The sequence below is a fragment of the Cardiocondyla obscurior genome, linkage group LG17 (genome assembly GCF_019399895.1).
Source record: "Cardiocondyla obscurior isolate alpha-2009 linkage group LG17, Cobs3.1, whole genome shotgun sequence".
Taxonomy (NCBI): domain Eukaryota; kingdom Metazoa; phylum Arthropoda; class Insecta; order Hymenoptera; family Formicidae; genus Cardiocondyla; species Cardiocondyla obscurior.
Window position 1 is genome coordinate 4698782 of NC_091880.1, and position 13178 is coordinate 4711959.

The 13178-nt window shown below is 37.8% G+C and overlaps 1 protein-coding gene across 1 annotated transcript; it reads right to left on the minus strand.

Annotated features, from left to right (window-relative positions):
* Positions 1-7538: 7538 nt before the first annotated feature.
* On the minus strand, positions 7539-12330 carry LOC139109415 (uncharacterized). The gene is made up of 4 exons (XM_070668464.1): positions 12294-12330; positions 11974-12155; positions 11543-11832; positions 7539-7560 (listed from the first exon to the last, which is right to left on the minus strand). The coding sequence occupies exons 1-4, from the start codon at positions 12328-12330 to the stop codon at positions 7539-7541; spliced, it is 531 nt and encodes a 176-aa protein (XP_070524565.1).
* Positions 12331-13178: the final 848 nt, after the last annotated feature.

Genomic DNA, 13178 nt, shown 5'->3' on the forward strand with positions numbered 1-13178 from the left:
CAGATTTAGAAAGATATTGTTAATATGTAAGTAAAAAGGTCCTATACCATTTTAGAAAATTCTCAACCGTTATTAATAAAAAAAAAAATAAAATGTATAGGCGTAAGAGCGACAAGAAAGCTGTGCGTGAGTGAGCACCACAGGCGACAGCGCTATTCCTAACCATTCGTCTGTCGCGCTCACTCACGCGCAGCTTCCTTGTCGCTCTTACGCCTATACATTTTATACATTTTAATTTTTTTCTCGAAAACTATTGAGAATTTTTCAAAATGGTAAATGCTTTTTGTCTTGTTTCAATTAGTTCTATCTACCATTTACGGTAAAGTCCACTGATCAGAAACACTCTGTATTTTTCTTTTTGTTTTCTCATGTCTGTTTCTTGCCTTTCTCTCTTTTGGCAATAATTTAGTAATTTAAATTAAATACATATTTTATGATAATATATTACATTATATGTATGCAAAATGCTTTCTTTAATTTTTGTTGTAATCCTAAATTTTAATTTTATTTTGAAATACTGGGTAGGTCGTGGATTTTTTTCTTATAAAAGAATTTTAGTGAAAGGAACCTTTGCTGCCTTTTCGGGGGTTCCTACGGTTTTCCATTGTAGCGCTTGCGCCATCTTGGAAAATAACGAAGCGTTGGGTACGAGTCTTAAACTAAGTCTTTATTATATTTACACTTATGTACAGTCTTTTATTTTTAGAGTTCGCTCAAATCGCACCGCTAGGGTGCTTTCCACAAAAACCGGAGAAGTCGGGTTAGACCTGACGTTCTCGGTAGGATATATGGGGTGCCGTTAAAGTTACTTTAATCGGCCCCCATTCCTCGTCCCCCGGATAGGCGATCGGCTCGGAGTTCGATGTAGACGTAGTCGCCCACGGATCGGTTTGCGTACCGACTTCCGTGGTCCGCGGCGCGTGTTGGATCGCCGTAGGGGTCCCGTTGGTCTGCGTCCCCTGAATGGTCGGCAGAGGCCTCGGCGTCGACGGGAGCCGGTACCGCGGGCTCGTCAAGCGGTAGGCCCGGATGTCACCGTGTACCAGGGCCGACAGCGGCGGACGTGTCAGCTGCGGCGGTGGTAGCCGCAGTGGGCACGGTATCCAAGGCCTTAGTGCCACTGGTGGTAGCCCTCGTGGCAGCAGCGGCAGCACCGGTTGCGACAGTGGAGGTCCGGTTGCTGCTGGTTTCTCCGGCTTCGGCCTCACGATTAGTAGCGGCTGCCCCGGCGGAAAGGTCTCCACTGCGATGACCCTGGGTGTTAGCGGCCCTGTGGTGCTGTCGGGAGAGCTGGCGTTCTTGGACTGCGGTTTCCGTCTCCTTCGCCTCACCTTCCGCCTCCTGGGTAGGCCAGGATCCTGGCTATCTACTTCTGCGTTCATGCAGAGTTCGATCGAGATCGAGCCTCTGCGATTACGATTCAAAAGCGGCTAGCTTGCGATGCTTATCTGGCACTATCGGTTAGGATGTGCTCTAGACCGGCTTAATGCAGGCTGAAGCGAAATCCGATCGTTATCTCGCTCCTTAAGTAGGACCTGTAAAGTGATCTTACTTCCGAGAGAGCCGCGCCGCCTAGCGGCGAGCTTTACACTATTTGGCTCTTCCATGCCTGCCGGGTCACTATCCGGCAGGTGCTTGTGGCGTGCTTGCATGGTCGCTGTGGCACATTTGCATGGTCGCCACATCCATTATAGATTTATCTTTATATTTTTCTTCTACAAAGTTTTCCACCTGTAAATTAAAATAAAGAATTAGAATCAAGATTAGAAAAAAGTGACATTTGCATTAAAATCTTGTTTTAAACGTTTTAAAGTAAATATTACGTGTACAAATAAATTTCCGCTGTTTTTTTAATAAAAAATTGAGCATTTGTTACAAAAAAACGTTATTTGTATTTTAATTAAAGTATTGTCCGTCGTTTGACACTGCTTCTTGCCATCTTTCAAACAGCATATGGATACCGCGTCGGAAGAATTTTTCACTTTCTAAGTTTATTCACGAATCGATCCAATTTTTCATATCTTCATACGATGTGAAGTGCTGTTTAATCAAACTATGCGCCATGGATCGAAACAAATGGAAATTAGATGGAGCAATGTCTGGCGAATATGGCGGGTGGAGTAAAACTTTCCAATTAAGTGTTTGCAGATAAGTATGTTCAGGCGTCAGTTCATGTGGAACCCAATGTTCTTGTTTCTGAATCATTCCCAATGATTCCAACCAATGTAAAACTGCTTGTTGAGTCACTTTTAATGTAAGTGCAAGTTTTTCTTGCTTTTGGCACGAATCTTCAATTAGTAATTTTTTCAATTCCGCGTCGTCGTACACTTTCGGCCTTCCGCTACGTTCTTTGTCGTCGATGTTAAAATCACAGTTCTTGAACTTATGAAACCACTCCCGACAACTTCTTTCACTTAAGGCAGCTTTACCGTATGTTTCTATAAGCAATCGATGCGCCTCTGCTGCAAATTTTTTTAAATTGAAGAAATAAATTAATAGTTCCCGCATTCGATGCTTATTTGGTTCAAAACTTGACATTTTTGCACACAAAGAAATATAGTATATTGATAAAAATTAACTAATATGTCAAGGTTAACTTGTTAACAGGTGTTTAATCTGACGACAACGACGTTTTACATAACAATTTTAACAGTAACTTACTGGTGGCGCCAACTTTAATCAAACGGTGGTAACTTAATTGTACACCAAATAATATTACACAAATTCGGTTTGAAAATAAAGAGAAGAGTGCTCACTTACTTTTTCAATGATTTTTGTGCTCGTATTAATTAAATTTCATTCGATTTGCAATACATAAATATTTTTTTATGTTTTTTGCACGCTTTCTTGCCCGTTTTCTTTTGTCACGCGGTATTTTTCCGTAAATAGCGCGGCTGTGTAAATTCACTTTATGTACAGCACACGACTTTGTTCTTATACGTGTCAATAAGTCTCTAATTTGTGTCTTACCAACGTTAATGTTTGTTTAACAACGTGTAATATCATTTAATTGTGATAACAGCGTTATCTCAATTGCGTATAGTCCGTTGCGTGCAAGAAACATCGCGCGTTTTCTCTCGTGTGTAATTGGTGTTTGACGCGCATTCGCTATATCACATGTGTGTCATATGTTCTCTATATTTTATTCATTCTTATTTTTTTTTTTTTTACATGGCAAACATGGATGTAAGTCCTGCTGATGCCAAAACTTTGCTAAAGGCGCAAATCCGCGAAAACGAACAAATGCGTATACAATTCGCTGCCATGCAACAAACTATTACGGCAAAATGACAAAAAAATAACGCTACACTTAATGCAGCGCAGGAGCGTTTGGTTATGTTAGAACAAGAAAATTAAAATTTACAGTAAGTATTAAGAAAAAAACAGCAGGATATTAGCGCCGCCATACAAGTTGTTGTTCATCCTTCTTTTTCTGCAACTCTTCCTCACGCTGTTCCTTCCGCTTCTTTCGTGGCATATTTTTTGTCGGGAAAATTCGCGAAACTGTCCATTCTTTCTCACTCTACGTCAGACGTTCAATTATGGTTCAGGATAGCAGAGATGACATTACGTAGAGCGAATATATCTGAGGATTATGACAAGCTCGATGCGATAGTGCTTTATCTTGATAACGAAGTAACTATTGCGATTCGCAACATTCTTGTTACTGAACCTTTTCTGATGGATGCTTATATTAAAGCGAAAAAACGACTAAATGATGTATTTTTTGCCACACCGGAACAACAACTTCGTAATTTACTTAAAATTGAACTACTTCCGCATTTAAAACCTACTCCAATTTTTTCACATTTTCGCGTAAACAATTCGCGCGTCGACAATGTTTGTTCGGAAACAATTTTGAGAAGCATATTTTTTGAACATCTTATACCGCGTCGCCGCGAAATTCTCTCTATCCTAACCACCGAATCCCTTGATGGTCTCGCAGAAGCCGCAGATAAAATCGGTGAATATTCCGAAAATACTTCTGATATCAGTTCAGTTTCACATGAGATTAACAATATCTCTCCTCATACGGAATCTTCAACTAATAATATTGAAAGATTATTTAAAGAAATTTTAGAGAAATTAGATTTAAACAGTTCCAAATTTTTGCATAGACCACGTTCAAAATCTCCAAAGAAAAAGTTTAACGCATCAAACAGTAAATTTCGCCCGCGTAGCGCATCAAAAAACTGCGATAATAATAATCTTTGTATTGCTCACTCTAAATATCCGGATAACCCGTTAAACTGCAGAAAGTCATGCCCTAAATATAAATAATAGTTAGACGCAAAAGAAAAAAAAACTAAATACGTCTTTGTGCACGGAGATGGTCAATGGAGGTGAGACCTTGAAACGTCTCCATATATTTAATCCTCTTTCTAAAAAAGTTTTTTTAATAGACACGGGGGTTGACATTTTGTTGCTTTCAGTAACATCAGAGAATAAAAAAATTTCTCCCACAAGAAAACTTTTTGCTGCAAACAGTACATCCATAGATGTATTTTTCGAGAATTCTTGTACTTTACATTTGGGTTTTTGCCATAGATTTAGATGGAATTATTTCGTCGTAGAGGTGCCATTTCCTATTATTAGATTTTCTTCATTATTATAAGATCCCAGTTAATATTGATTCTAAAAAAATTATAGACACATTAATTGGTCTTTCTTTAAAATGTTTCTCGGGTTGCATTTTCTCATCTTCTTTCAGTATTATAATGCCCGGCTCAATCTGCAGCAAAATTCTAAAGAAATTTCCTGAAATTTGTGGGATTGATAAACCAGATCCCTTAGTTAACTGCAATGTATTTCACTACATTGTTACTAATAGCCCTCCCATTGCAGAACGTCCTAGAAGACTCACTGCTGAAAAACTTAAAATTGCAAAAGCGAAAATTGATGCTTACCTTGAAGCAGGCATTTGTCGTCTTTCCAGCAATCCTTGGGCGAATCCTCATCATATGGCCAAGAAAAAAGATGGCACTTGGCGTTTATGCGGTGACTACCGACGACTCAACGCCGTCACAATTCCTAATAAATATTCAACTACACATTTGCATGATTTTTCTTTCAATTTCCATGGCAAGAAAATTTTCTCTCCTCTTGACTTACATCGTGCTTTTAATCAGATCCCTGTAGCGTCTTCCGATTTTGAAAAGATAGCAATCATTTTGATTAATTATATAAATTTCAGCTATGGGAATAATTGTTTCTTTTGGTGTGCAAGATTTTATTTTAGTGTTTGTTTTAGTGTTGCAAGATTTACTTTAGTGTTTAAATCATTGTATTATTCCCATAATCCTGTGAGCCGTTTACAATAGCAACAAAATTACCCAAATATCCTGCAATAATTCCTGTCAACGTGAAATAATAAAACAAACGATTATTATATCTTGTTTTGCAAACTGTAAAATTTATTTAATGTAAAACATACTTATATTGTTTTTCCAGTGTTAGCATTGGCGGTATTTTTTCTAATTTACAATTTTTTGGTTCTGAACATGTATAAAGAATGATTACTACAAAATTAGAGATTGATGATTAACGTTGCGGGGATGGTAACGCGGTCGTGGCCGGTTTAATTAACGCGAAAAGGCGGATGGAAAGTCCTTCGATTATACAAGTCACGCGGAGACACGCGATGAGCACGTGGCCGGTAGATGAGATCCGTACTGACTTTAACAATGAGTTTCACGCGTGAGTTTTCCTGTAAATTGAGAACTGTCTGTTTGAATGTATTTGAGAGCCCGCACTGAGTTGAACAGAAATCACAATTGTATTAATTGCGAGACCACATGCTACGAGATCTAATGAGCTACTGAGCACGAGATTCAACACGCCTCGTGCTGCATAATGATGTCTTCCAGATGATTCTTGGCGTGTTGCACACAGCGAGGATGATCTGGATGAGTTGTACTGGAGACAAAACGATGAGTTGAACGATGAGTAGCACGATGAGTAAGAATTCTCAGAGAGGCACACTGCACGTTGTTGCACACGAGATGATGCTTGGCACAGCTAAACGAACAATGAAGCTTCGAGCCGGCAACGCCTTCGAGAATCGGAGGCAATAATCTAACGATGGATCGATATCGATCCGTCGCCGGCGATCGGCCACGAGGTGCTGCTCCCGCGGCTGTAACATGAATAATTAACTAATTCAAATCTTTGAACAGAACAAATATCAGTTCTGATAACCAATTGTATGAAGACATGGCAATTAGTTTCAGTTGTTAAAGTAGAGCAGCCACTACATTGACATCGTTTATTGCTTGTTATATCATGAAACTATAATGCTTTATTTAGAGCACGAAATCCTTTCTTCTTAGTGGTGTTATAATTCGTAAGTAACGTTAATTGTTCTCTTTCATGAGTGCCACACTTATTGCACGTTTCAATTTAATATAAACTTGGCACTAAAGGAAACCGCACATATCTTATGGAAAATGGCTCTCGGTAAAATTCGCTCACATTTTGTTATCTTCTAGAATGTTATTCTGAACAAAAGTTTCCATGGCCGCAACAAGATCTGACGAGTCGTTTTTGCTCTATAAGTGTTTGAGTATCGGTAATAATAGTTTAATCGTATACGTATATAAGACTATTTTTACTATTCTTTTCGAATTACAGTACTTTTTAAGTTAATTGTTAAAGTACAATGAAGTTTCCAGCTTTTGGCATTATCCAGGATCAACGACATGGACGTGGCGGGAATCTGATCCCTCATGTGACATGTATATGCACACATATACATGTACTTTTTGAGTTAATTGTTAAAGTACAATGAAGTTCCCAGCTCTTAGCATTATCCAGGATCAACGACATGGACGTGGCGGGAATCTGATCCCTCATGTGTACATGTATATGCACACATATACATGTACAGTTATTGACAGAAAGGTTGCAACACTTGAAATTAGAGACAAGATTTTAAAAATAAAAATTTTATGCAAACCACTGCATTTGCTTATGCGGCGCTTCATACATACAAAAAAAAAACTTGACATGTATGAAGTGCCGCATGAGCGAATGCAGCGGTTCGCATCGCATTTCTATTTTTAAAATTGTGTCTCTAACTTCCAGTGTTGCAACCTTTCTGTCAATAACTGTACAAGTATCATGTTTTTATATTTTATGAGTTTCTATTTTGCAATTTTAATATAATAAAAAATCTTTATTATTACAAAATTAAATCATTTTTCTTTAGAAATGAACACATTGCATGCAGAAGAAAAAAAAACAATTTTCACATCTACAAAATCAAATGTGGCAGTACAAACAAGTTTGCTACTTTCTTCGTCATCTGTACAAAAAAAAACTATATCAAAAAATAAAAACATACAAAAAAAGAATAACAGATTCAGAGTATAAAGTACAGACACTGGAAAACGCTAAACTGGAAGATATCAATACGTTGCATATATTATTACATAAATTTTATACTAAACAAACAGCTTAATTTTTAAAAATGCAAGCAGATCTCTATTTGGAAAATAGCCAAAAGGAAAAAGCATAACTCTTTATTTAAACAGCATTGTTTAGGAATCTATTTTACTAGTCCTAAAACATAAAAAAATTTTACAAATAAGTTTAAAACTTTGTTTTTATCTAGTGTTAGTACTCTAAAGAAGTTTACAAAAAATAATTATATTGATTCAGGAATACAAGATAACGTATTTCATATGTTGAAAATTAAAACTAATACATTAGATGAACTTAACAAATTGTACATAATTTGTATTAACGAAATGTTTTCGAAAAAACATTTATTTTATAATATTACACGTGATAGAGTAATAGGTTTTGAAGACACAAAATTAGGTAAATCTTTATTACCTGCACAAAATGTTGCTGCTCTAATGATTAGAGGTATTTGTCAGTCATGGAAACAATCATTAAGCTTTTTTTTTTTTGCACTTTATAATAAAGACATGAGTTTTGTTATCGACAGTAAAAAAAACTATACAAAAATTAAAAACAATAGGTTTAAAAATCATTGGATTAACCACTAATATGGGTTCAAATTTCATTAAATTATCCGAACTATTAAATATAAGTGCTATAAAACCGTATTTTGAAATAAAGATAAAATATTTTATTTTTTTTGACACGCCTCATCTAATAAAGAGCAACAAGAAATAATTTATTGCGTTATAATTTAGTGCACAAAGATAAAATTGCTTCGTGGTCGTATATTCAACAATTTTATAATATTGATAAGAAAGCCCAATTTAGGGCAGCTCCTAAATTAACTGACATGCATATTAACCCCAATAATTTTCAACGTATAAAAATTAAATACGCAACTCAAATTTTAAGCAGATCTGTTTCAGCGAGTATGAGTTTATTTCTAAGTTTAGGTTCTTTATCGGCAGCTTCTATGTTTACTATCAATTTTATAGAAAGACTAAATAAATTATTTGATATTTTAAACTCATCAAAACTTTATAGTAGCAATATAATGAAACAAGAATTTACAAAATCAACGGAACAAATTATTTTTTTGAATCAAACTAAGGATTTTCTACAACAAATGCAAGTAAAAACTAAAAATGGGAAAGATATAACAAATTCTGTAAAATTTATAAAATGTTAGATGATTACCATTAATTCAGTAATACAGTTATTTGAATATTTACAGCAGTTATCAACTCCAATTCAATACTTATTAACTAGAAAATTAAACCAAGATTGCTTAAAAAATTTTTTTGGTGCAATCCGTTCACAAAATGGAAATGTCTTTAATCCCATACCAATACAATTTTATAATGGATTAAAAAAATATTTTTTAGTTAAATATTGTAAAATTAATACTGGTAACTGCGAAGCTGACGAAAATCAAGTTTTAACAAACTGCCAAAATTTTTCTAACAATGAAAATGTAGTTTTTTCAATACAAGAATCACAAATTTATATTGTTACGTCCACGCCCTTTTTAATTTCTTTCTTTCCAGAACATTCTGAATCCACAAAGATTACTAACAATAAATGAAAGGTCAAGTGGATTATTTTTAAGAAAAGAGTTATAATCTATAACAACGGAAAATTCGGAAAAGTGAATCAGACGGCCCTACGATAAGCGGTGCGCACGGCACCCGTAAACAACGCCCTTTTGAATCGTATAAAAAGCGCGAGCGGGCGGAACATTCAATTCATTATCAAAAAGTTCTCGGCACCTGCCATTATTCTAACCGCGCTTTGTGTGACTATTCCGAGTGCTCCGAATCGAAGGACGAACCAGCCGATCCGCTAGTCGCTCAAATCAACCGATCCGCTAGTCGGTCAAATTCCGCCGATACTCCGGACACCGGTCGCACGAATTCGCCGATCCACCAGCAGGACGTTTAGACGCCAACCATATTTCGACGCTTGATCCGCCTGATTTTAAACTGCTTAAGTAGTAAGTCGACTTCTCACTTCTCCGAATTACCACCTTCTATATTACTTTTAAAAATTGGAAATCGTTCAATTATAGTGAGCCGAACGGAACCACGTTCTTCCGCGGAATCTAATAATCATTCGTCGGACTACGACTACTTACTCGTTGAATTAAAAAAGAGACTTCCTGTGCCATGCGGCGGAAGTTACAACTGTAAAGTGTGCTACCCCGAGCTCCGACTGTACGCGGATTATTGCGAGGCCCAAGACCCTTCATATTCTCCAACTCCGATCGCGTCACCTCACCACCGCCTTCCTTCATTTCTCTCTCGTTCTCCTTCTCCGGTTCCTCTTCCAAGCTTTTCACATTCTTTCTCTTTTGCTTTCTCTCCTTTGCCTAATCCCCGATACCAACATTTCCTCGATCAAGTAGCATCCACATATCCTCACCCGCCTCAAGAACCTCCGGAACTTCAATCTTTCCCTCCTCCAGCAGTCAAAACAGAATTATCCGATAACGATCCTGTTATTTACGTCTATCATCCCGATCATTCTATTCCCTTCGTACTCCCAGAATCGCACCTATCAAATTTCTATTCCCCTCCAATTAATTAGCATCTTTGTGGATTCCAATTTTAATATAATATTATTAGTTAAATTTGTAATTTACCTCACTTTGTAATTTTACGGAAATATATTTGTTATTGTTTTTTTTTTAATCCGAGTTCTCTGATTATTTTAGCTTTAAGGGGATCCTAAAGCTCCCTGTTTTACCACCTACTACGAGAATTGACTAATCTTTGAATCAGTTTTACGGAATTAAAAATCGCTTTACACGAATAATGTACATACTTCAATGTGTTGGAGACTGGTCAGATTAAGACCAAAAATAAAAAAAAAATTTTCGTATTATATTCACCTGCACAACATTCGTTTAGTATACAGGTTATGTTGTTAAAATGCAAAATCAGACACCAGTCTCCAATGCAGTCAACATCGAAAAAGACGATAACACTGTTTATATTACGATTAAAAGCTTACAAAAAAAAATTAGTCTTTTCTACGATTTAGATTTCCGTGCATGTGTCAGCATGTGCCATAATGATATTTTATGGTAAAGATGTAAAGAATTATGTCTAAGATTAATTGACACATGTTCTGATAGATGGCACGGACGAGCAACATTAAAAAACTGTCAAATTATTTTTGCGTGTGCAAAGAATTATATTTTACACAAATACACCGTTATTACTTAGCGAAGGAAAACGATGTATTAGTGTAAAATATAATTGCTCTCTACACACGCAAAAAATTAAAAAAAAATAAAATTAAAAATGTACCCGACAGGATTCGATCCAGCAATCTTAGCGGGCGAGATTACCGATCCGCAGTCGCTGCGCCACACCGATCTTAACCTACTTACGTTACGGGTACTTATGTCGCAATACAGTATCAACCGACAAGAGGAACAGAAGAAAGAAGAGACGAATTGACGGATGGCTGGATGTAACATCGTTGGAAAAAATGTATTTTTAAGTTCATTTTCAATTATAGTTGCGGGCGGGTATGGGATCGTCACCGGCGGGTACGGGATCGTCGCCGACGAGTACGTCGTCTTCGTGGGCGATGATCCCGTACCCACCGACAACTATGAAAGAGAATTAATTAAAAATACATTTTTTTCAACGATGTTACAACCATCCATCCGTCAAATCGTCTCTTCTTCCTTCTGTTCCTCTTGTCGGTTCATACTATATTGAGACATAAGTACCCGTAACGTAAGTAGGTTAACAAAAAGATCGGTGTGGCGCAGCGACAAGACGCGAGATCGGTAATCTGCTTCCTCTAAGATCGCTGGATCAAATCCCTTCGGATACATTTTAAACTTTTTTTTTTTTTTTTTTGCGTGTGCAAAGAGCAGTTATATTTTACACAAATACATCGTTTTCTTTTGTTAATTAATAACGGTGTATTTGTGTAAAATATAATTGCTCTTTGCACACGCAAAACAGGTTCGCGAAAGGAAAGGAAAAAGACGGAAGATCTATATAGAATACAAACATTTTCTAGTTATTTTTAATTACACGTTTATTATATTGTTACTGTTATTTACATTATTTACATTCGCATATTATAATAATATTGAGGGGGGTTATAAGAATACATCAATGTTTGCTGCTGGGGGGTATATGGGGCGGGCGGGATCATGGCTGGCATCATCGCCGGTATCGGCTGGATCGGCGGCATGGGCAGCATCGACGGCGTCGATGGCATCGACGGCATCGGCGCCATCATCGTCGGCATCATCATCGTCGGCATCATCGTCGGAGACATCATCGTCGGAGGCATCATCGTCGGAGGCATCATCGTCGGAGGCATCACCGCACGTGATGAGGCAAAACGTTGCCGTCGCCGCTCTTTAGCCACGGCCCTCCGCATCGCGTGGTTCACCAACTAAAAAAGAAACAAGATATTATTTACAATTTACTAAGAAAAAAAAAATGTGTTTTTATATATTTACCATGTCTTACCTTTTGTACATTCTCCTTTCCGCCTCGTGATGCGGGTGACCGTGGCTTATATTTTGGTTCCGACGGTGGAACTGAGGCCGACGGTGACGACGCCGTTGCTGCTGCTGCTGCCGTTGATTACAACTTCTGGCGGGATCACCGATGCTGCTCGTGGTGGTGATGATGGCGGTGGTGGTGGTGGTGGTCCAACAACATATAAATCTGCTGGTTTTATTTTCATAGCCGTTTCGCCGCCTTCGCTTCTCGCTGAAAAAGAAAAGATTATTTTGCTTTACTCACTCAATCTCTCTCTCTCTCTCTCTCTCTCTCTCTCTTCATCAACCTTACTTAATGCAAAAATTTATTACACTACACTAATATTACACATTGATATAAATTACTCACATGAACGTATCGTTGGGCGACCCGTTCGCTTCGACATCTTGCAATCGAATGATCCAGCCGGCTGCCGTCGCTTCCGTAACCGTGAAGGTTTAGTTGTGTGAGAGACGATGCTCACACACATCAATCTTGTGCGTGAGCATTCTTGGTTTCAAAAACATTTGAACGCTAAGCTAAAGTCCGTCTACATCTCCTCTCACAGCGATAAGCTTAGCGTTCAAATGTTTTTGAAACCAGGAATGCTCACGCACAAGATTGATGTGTGTGAGCATCGTCTCTCACACAACTAAACCTTCACGGTTACGGAAGCGACGGCAGCCGGCTGGATCATTCGATTGCAACATGTCGAAGCGAACGGGTCGCCCAACGATACGTTCATGTGAGTAATTTATATCAATGTGTAATATTAGTGTAGTGTAATAAATTTTGCATTATAAGTTGATGAAGAAAGAGAGAGAGAGAGAGAGAGAGAGAGAGAGAGAGAGAGAGAGAGAGATTGAGTGAGTAAAGCAAAATAATCTTTTCTTTTTCAGCGAGAAGCGAAGGCGGCGAAACGGCTATGAAAATAAAACCAGCAGATTTATATGTTGTTGGACCACCACCACCACCACCGCCATCATCACCACCACGAGCAGCATCGGTGATCCCGCCAGGAGTATTGCAATCAACGGCAGCAGCAGCAGCAGCAACGGCGTCGTCACCGTCGGCCTCAGTTCCACCGTCGGAACCAAAATATAAGCCACGGTCACCCGCATCACGAGGCGGAAAGGAGAATGTACAAAAGGTAAGACATGGTAAATATATAAAAACACATTTTTTTTTTCTTAGTAAATTGTAAATAATATCTTGTTTCTTTTTTAGTTGGTGAACCACGCGATGCGGAGGGCC

What these genes read in the sequence shown, in the direction of transcription:
- LOC139109415 (XM_070668464.1), bottom strand. Translation starts at nt 12,330, where the DNA reads ATGTCGAAGCGAACGGGTCGCCCAACGATACGTTCAT. An exon ending in TCGCCCAACGATACGTTCAT is followed by an intron (nt 12,156 to 12,293) that starts GTGAGTAATTTA and finishes TTTCTTTTTCAG; the next exon opens with CGAGAAGCGAAGGCGGCGAA. An exon ending in CCGTCGGCCTCAGTTCCACC is followed by an intron (nt 11,833 to 11,973) that starts GTCGGAACCAAA and finishes TTTCTTTTTTAG; the next exon opens with TTGGTGAACCACGCGATGCG.